At 54.2% G+C, this 7,232-nt stretch overlaps 1 protein-coding gene across 6 annotated transcripts in view; it reads right to left on the bottom strand.

Annotated features, from left to right (window-relative positions):
- Nucleotides 1-7,232, bottom strand: part of Itgb4 (integrin subunit beta 4) — a 34,608-nt gene that overhangs the window by 13,557 nt on the left and 13,819 nt on the right. For all 6 annotated transcript variants that reach the window (XM_031351914.1, XM_031351915.1, XM_031351916.1 and 3 more), the window contains 12 exons: nucleotides 6,174-6,277; nucleotides 5,983-6,081; nucleotides 5,715-5,844; nucleotides 4,875-4,997; nucleotides 4,678-4,784; nucleotides 3,096-3,129; nucleotides 2,734-2,925; nucleotides 2,174-2,277; nucleotides 1,861-1,919; nucleotides 1,669-1,692; nucleotides 793-941; nucleotides 528-707 (listed from right to left, as the gene is read on the bottom strand). In XM_031351914.1, the coding sequence (XP_031207774.1) occupies nucleotides 528-707; nucleotides 793-941; nucleotides 1,669-1,692; nucleotides 1,861-1,919; nucleotides 2,174-2,277; nucleotides 2,734-2,925; nucleotides 3,096-3,129; nucleotides 4,678-4,784; nucleotides 4,875-4,997; nucleotides 5,715-5,844; nucleotides 5,983-6,081; nucleotides 6,174-6,277 (1,305 nt within the window). The remainder of the gene's footprint in view (nucleotides 1-527; nucleotides 708-792; nucleotides 942-1,668; nucleotides 1,693-1,860; nucleotides 1,920-2,173; nucleotides 2,278-2,733; nucleotides 2,926-3,095; nucleotides 3,130-4,677; nucleotides 4,785-4,874; nucleotides 4,998-5,714; nucleotides 5,845-5,982; nucleotides 6,082-6,173; nucleotides 6,278-7,232) is intronic.

Here is a 7,232-nt window from a genome sequence, read left to right as displayed (position 1 = left end):
CAGAAATCCGCCTGCCTCTGCCTCCCAAGTGCTGGGATTAAAGGTGTGCGCCACCACTGCCCGGCCAGGACTTTTCAAGCAGCCAGTGTGCCAAGCCACACCCAGGTCTTCCTCCCAATAGAGAAAGGAGGGTTGGGTGCGGGTGCGGGTGCGGGTGCGGGTGCGGGTGCAGGTGTGGGTGGAAAGTTATGATGAAGCATTCCCACTTGGACAGAGGATGTGATGTAACTCAGTGGTAGAGCATTTGCCTGCCATGTTAGGTTTCATCTTCAACACCACAAAGAAGAAAGAGGAGAGACTGAGCAGTGACTACCACTTAGACTTGTACCAGGTGCTATGCAGAGACACAGCTACCACCTCCTTGCAAAGGCCTGTGCCCATTTTACAGATGGAGAATCTAAAGTTCTCAGAGAGTTAAGGGATTGGCCCAGGCCCCATGGCCCTGTCCCACCTCCACCTGGATATTAGGAGGATCAAAGAGCCCAGACCTGGCTTCCCGCCTCCCTGGGCCCCCAACCCTGACCAACCTTGTTCCTTGATAATGGTGATGTTTACCAGACGGCGACCAAGAGTGGCAGTGCCCACAGGGACATCAATGGCCTCCACCAGCAGCTGCTTCTCATCATCATCCTCAGGCCGGATGAAGAGGGGCACACGCACATCCACCAGCTCTACACCCTCCTGGAACTCCACCATGCCCCGGGCATCTGGGGTACAGCAAGCAGACATGGGTCTCAGTGGCCATGTGGGTGGGAGAGGAGGTGGAGCCACGTGAGGAGTCTGTGTACCTACCCTGCTCTGCAGTAAGGGTGTAGTAGCCGGGGGCCACCTTGAGTTCATGGAAGGACCCCTGCTCCACCTGCTTCTCTGTCAGCTTCAGTAGTGTCTGCTTGGCAGAGCGGGGCGCCAGCAACACTGTGTCCACAATGGTGTGGTCTTGCCTGGGTTATATGTCCAAGTGGAGACAAGATGTGTGTCAGCACAAGGTGCAGGGTCTTTAGTAACAGGCAGTGCCAGAAGCCCACGCTGGCTCCTCCTCCTCCCCTACCCACCTCACCAAACAGAGATGCTGATTCAAGGGGTAGGTGTTGGGCAGCAGGGAGGCTCGGGTTACGTTCTGGGTTCAAATTCTGACTCTGGTCCTTGACAGTCAGGTAGCCTCAGGCCAGGGATTTAACCTCCCTGTGTCTCAGTTTTCTCATTGGAAAATGGGAAAAGTGGCACCCTGGCAGGGTTGCTGGCCACAGCCTGGCCACACGTGGCTCATCCCAGTTCTGACTAGCTGTAGGGCTCCATCTCACATACCCTCCCTGCAGGGCAGAAGCCCCAGGACCTGCTGGTCTGTCTGTGTGGTAACCTGCCTGCAACATGAGAACCTCTGGCCTGGGAGAGGAGGCGCAGGGCCAGGAGCCAGCGGGGCAGGGGCGATCTCTGTTTTGTTTGCTTCAGTTGGGGGCTTCATTCATGGTAAATGCATCTTATAAGGAGTTGTTTGATGGACAGACCAGGAAATCAAGGCATCAAGGGCCTAGCCAATGGCGAACTTAGGGCCTTCCCTTCCTAGGGTGTGATCCAGGGCTAGAGCAGGGTAGGTGGGTGCGGAGGTGGTCGGAGCTCAGGGTGGAGGGAAGGAGGTGGGACTGCCCACTTTGTGTTCTTGAAACTCACTTTTTTCCGGCATTGGGCTGCTGTCTGTGGGGATAAAGAGAGGGCCGTGAGTCACATGTCTTTTGGAGTGAGAGCTTGAATGAACAACTCCCATCCAAACCTGGGCATCCTGGCTGCCTGACAGCAGGACTCAGTGCAGGCAGGCACCCCATCACCACACACACACCTGACCGTGGGCTCCCCACAACTCACCGGAACTTTGTCTGCTGGAGCTTCTGTACGCCGTTGACTTGTCTGTACACCTCATTCAGCTGTCAGACAGGGGAAGAAGGTGGAGAATTAGGCCAAAGCACCTCTCAAGGTTAGCAGCCATATGCTTGAGGGATGAACCCTGAAACCCAGGCTGTGCTGCTGTCCATGAGGACCACATTCAAAGCACATGTTCAAAGAGCTCAGCTCCCTCCTGCCTAGAAAAGTCTAGGTTCTGAGAATGCAGCCCTCGGCTCTCCCACAGGCGGTCACCGCACCCATGTCTGGGCCCCACTCAGCCGATTCTGCTCCTCACATTTTCCTCCACCTCCTGGCGTAGCTGGTCACACTCTCGGGTGCCGGGCTTCAGGAGGTTCTCAGTGCAGAGGCGGCCAAGGCGCAGGGACAGCCCGTAGGGTACTGGGTGGGAGGTATGGGCATCGTCAGCCTGCTGTGCAAAAGGCACTACAGCTGGGCAGTGGTGGCACATGCCTTTAATCCCAGCACTTGGGAGGCAGAGGCAGGTGGATTTCTGAGTCCGAGGCCAGCCTGGTCTACAGAGTGAGTTCCAGGACAGCCAGGGCTACACAGAGAAACCCTGCCTCGAAAAAACAAAAAACAAAAAACAAACAAACAAAAAAGGCACTACAGAGTGTGACCTCTACACACCAGCCTAAGATGGACGACAAGTGACTGACAGTGTGCCAGGTACACACACACACAGGCCCTAGAGTCTTGGTGCCATCATGATGGGACATAAAGGGACTGAGTCCTGGGCCTGTACCCAACCCCCAACAAAAACAGGAATGGTATGACTCTGGATCAGGGATCCTACAGGTAGTGCCAAGAAGGGCAGCATCGAGCCCTGGCCCTCACCGAGCTCTGTGGGGCTGGTGCTGGCCGCATGGGTGGCAAAGCCAGGCCTCTGCACATTGTTGGTGATCTTCCAGCGAACCGTGTCTCGTCCCTTGAGATTCCCGCTTCGTAACATGGGCGTGTCCAGGTGGTCGGAGGCCATCAGGTTCTCCCGAAGCATGTAGTGATCTTCCTTAAAGCCCACCATGTGACCTGCGGGGAAGGGACCTCAGAACCAGGGACCCACCTAGACCTTCATAGCACCCATCAGGTAGAACCCAGGGCCTCCCGCTTTCTCTGCTTCTGGCTGCACCCCCACATCTCCTCCAGATGAAGAACGGGCAGTCCGATCCCCACTGCCCACACTTGTGCCTGGCCCATACCTCTGTTGCAGCACGGAAGAAGCCCCAGGCAGGCCTAGGAGATAAGAGTCAGAGGAAAGGTTAGGATTATTGTCCTAGGCTAGTCAGGGCTCTCCAGGGACCTAACATCTCGTCCTTTCACTAGAAATGTGTATGTACGTGTGTATGTGTGTATGTGTGGGTATGCATGTGTATGCGTGTGTGTGCATATGCATGTGTGTGTATGCTCGCGTGTGCACCTGTGTGCAGGTGTCTGAGGAGGACACCAGGTGTCCTGCTCTGCCATTTTCCACATTATTCCTTTGACACAGGATCTAGCACTGAACCCAGAGATAGGTTGGTGGCCAGCAATCCCCCATCTCTGGGGTTTTGAGTCGATAAAAGATTCAAAGTCAGGTCCTCATGCTGCTTCAGCAAGGGCTCTGACCACTGAACTATCTTCCCAGGCCCTGTTTCTCTCACCCTCTCCTCCCTTTAAAATTATCCTTCTCGACAGGCATGGTGGTGCACACCTTTAATCCCAACACTCAGGAGGCAGAGGCAGGCAGATCTCTGTGAGTTCCAGGGCAGCCTGGTCTACAGAAAGTTCCAGGACAGTCAGAGCTGTTACCACAGATCTCTCTCTCTCTCTCTCTCTCTCTCTCTCTCTCTCTCTCTCTCTCACACACACACACACACACACACACAGAGGTCAAAGGACAACTGATAGAAGTTGGTTCTCCCCACCATGGGCCATCTCAGAAATCAAAGTGAGGTTGTCAGTCAGCTATGGCAGCTGGTGCCTTTCCTTGCTGAGTCATCTTTTTTTATTCACTCTGTAGCCCAGGCTGGCCTCAAACTCAGAAATCCGCCTGTCTCTGCCTCCCAAGTGCTGGGATTAAAGACGTGCGCCACCACTGCCTGTCTTTGCTGAGCCATCATACCAACTCTATATTAAAGTGTGGGCCACCATGCTCAGGCCCTTACTTATTTATATTTGAGACAGGTTCTCACGTAGCTGAGGCTGCCCTGAAACTTCAAACTCCCATGTAGTTGAGGACAACTGTGAACTTTGGACCCTTCTGCGTTCTTATCCCTTGTTTGAGACAAAGTCTCATCATGCAGTTATGGCTGCCTTGGATCTTGCTATGTAGACCATATGTGAGTTTGCTGTCCTTAAACTCACAAAGATTCACCTGTCTCCGCCTCCTGACTGCTGTTGGGATTAAAGAAGTTCACTGCCACATTTAGCTATGTCCCAATCTTATGGAGTGTTTGGGATTGAGTCCATGTGTTAAGCAAGACCAACATCAACTGAGCTACACTCCCAATCCATTAAGGTCCTCAGCAATACATATTTCTCACATGTATTTGATCATAGAACCCATTTCTGTGTACCATAGCACACATCCCACACTGCCATGGCTTAGAACTGTATGCGGTCTCTGCTCTCACAACCCAGCATCCCATACTCATCGCCCCTCTCTAGTCTGTAGTCCCCGCTGACAGATCTAGACTCTCAGCCCCTGCCTCCCTTGCTCACAGAGGGACAACTCCATGACAAGTACTCTGGGGTCCTGGCCACTGATGCCCCAAAGCAGGAGGCAGGAGGCCGGGGACTTACTTTGCAGCAGGCACAGTATTTCCAGCAGAGCAACAGAAGCAACGCCAGGAGCAACAGGAGGAAGATGAGTAGGGGGATGAGCCACCAGAAGGAGCCGGGAGGGCAGTCTGCAGGGTGAGACGAGAAGAGAGGCAGTGCGCATGCCCGCCCCGGCTGCGGGTGGCCACAGGCTGTGCGTGCTCCGTCTGCCCACTCACCTTTCTTCCTATGGACGAGGACGGTGGTGTTGGGCCCAGGGCTGCCGTCGCCCTCCACGGTGTAGCTGTAAGTGCAGTCGTCATCCTCGTCCCGGAAGGAGCAGTACTCCACCACCTCTTCCGCTGGACCCATAGACTGTTAGCATGGCACCATGACCCCAGCCCTCCACTCGGGGCACCCCAGGACCCGGAGAAGTATTACCTCCTCCGTGGTCTACCACGAGGTCTGGGGAAAGGCGCAAGGCCCCTGACTAGAGAAGTCACCAGGATGAAGGGGACAGCCCTGCCCAGGGCTGCCACCACCAACAGCCTGGTCTGAAAGTTCATCTCCCCCACTTCCCTGCACCTCACACCTTCGTGAGTATAGTGTCCAGCCAGCAGAGCTGACTTAGAAGGAGACAGATATTCCATCATCCAACAACATGCCCCACCTGGGCCCCCCAACTGTGCTGTGGGCATGCCCTATCCCTACAGGGACTCTCCCTTTCCTCTTGGCTGTGTGTCACCACCAGGCTTCTGTGCCTCTTGCTTCCACTCTGAACCTGTGCTAGGTTTCCTCTGTCTAGGTCCCGAAGCCTCTCACAGCTCCACTCACAAACCCAGTCGGGCATGCATAACCTCAACTCTGAGCTCAAGCCTTTTCCCCCAGAGAATGACCCCTCCTTCCTGCCTAGACTCGCACTATGTCTCTCAGACCCCTTATGCCACCCCCCCCCCCAGACAAGGTCTTACTAGGTCACCCATGCTGTACTAGAACTCACTAAGTAGACAGAGATCTACCTGCTGCTGTCTCCCAAGTGCTGGTATTAACGCTGTAGGGTACCATGCTGACGCCCCTACCTTTCTTAAGCTCGTCCACCATCTTGACTTTAAAGCTGCAATCCTTACACGTGCGTCCTTTCTTCTCCCCAGTGCCCCAGGCCTGGCACTGCACACAGGAGCGGAGGTCCTCACAGAGGCCCAGGCGTATCTGGGTGGGGAGAGAAGAACAGACCCTTTGCTGGGTGGACCCTACTCTCTTTGTCTAGTGCCCTTAGCCAGTGTCTCCTTCCCAGCCTCTGCAGTTCCTGGGGTTCTCATGCCCACACCCCAGGAACCCTCGACTCACCGCCGAGTAGTTGATCTCACAGGTGGTGTCCATGTAGAGCGACTGCTGGTTGCAATGACAGCGGCCACACTCACAGTAGCCTCGTCCGTTGCAGATGCCCTGAGGCAGGGGAGTCAGCAGTGAGCCAGCAGAGCTCTATCCTTACCTGATCCCTCTACTGCCCACACCACCTGCTCCGTGCCCGGGCCTACCCCATTGCTATCGATGCAGGTGGCATTGCTGAGGGGACAATCACAGCTGCGGCCTGTCCAACCAGGCTCACACACACATTCTCCCATCGAGCAGCGTCCCCGGTCTGTAAAGACAAGGAAGGAAGGGGAGAATAGAACCACATTCATATATGACATTCAAGATGGCTACCCATTACAGCGGGCCTCTGGGAGCTCAGTGGGAGAAGCTGCTCCTCAATTTCTGGAATCTTCTCCCCTCTGTCCTGCCTTCTTCTGAAGTCAGAGTGACCATCCCTAAACACAGATCCATTCCTGTGATTTCCTTATTCAAGGATCTCTATTGGGACACTAGGCTGGAAAAAGGTACCGATATAAATAATTAAGAAATGAAACTGCAGGGGCTGGTGAGATGGCTCAGAGGGAAGAGGTGCTTGCAGGCAGACACGTGGTCTGAGTTCAGTCTCTAGAACATACAAGGTGGATGGAGAAAGACAGCTCAGGCTTGGGTGGTCCCGTCCTGAGTCAATCAACAACGTCCTAAAACCAGGAAAACTGCGACAAAGTATCTAGGAGAATCTACCAATGAATGCTTGGGTTTCACAAGTGAGTGTAGCAGGGTAAACACGAAACACAAAGCCAGGTGACATATGTATCCACCCACGGCTCCCTGCTGCCCCCCAATCCAAGCCTCTTGTACACTGGCGGTGCTACATCCCCCCAAATATCTTCCTCTTCTCCTCGCTCACACCTCCACCTCTACTAACTGCCTGCCCTTCTCCGGATACACCTACTTATCCTTTCATTTCTCCACCACGCTCTGGGAAGGAGAGCTGAAGAGAAGAAACAGTACAGGAAAGCCACATAGAGGAAGCAGGGGCCAGCTCAGAGGTCAAGCCTGAGAAGCCTGATAATAGGAGTCAATCTCTAGGACCAACATGGCGGAAAGGGAACTGGCTCCTGCAGACTGTTCTCTGATCTCCCTCTATATACCATGACATGCACATGCACTTGCACACACACAAAGAGTAATAAAAATTAAAGAACAAAACAGGATAAAGGTATAGGAAAGCAAAAAAAAAA

Source organism: Mastomys coucha, unplaced genomic scaffold, assembly GCF_008632895.1.
Source record: "Mastomys coucha isolate ucsf_1 unplaced genomic scaffold, UCSF_Mcou_1 pScaffold5, whole genome shotgun sequence".
Taxonomy (NCBI): Eukaryota; Metazoa; Chordata; class Mammalia; order Rodentia; family Muridae; genus Mastomys; species Mastomys coucha.
Note: the sequence above shows the minus strand (reverse complement) of the source record. Positions and strands in the feature narration are given on the sequence as shown.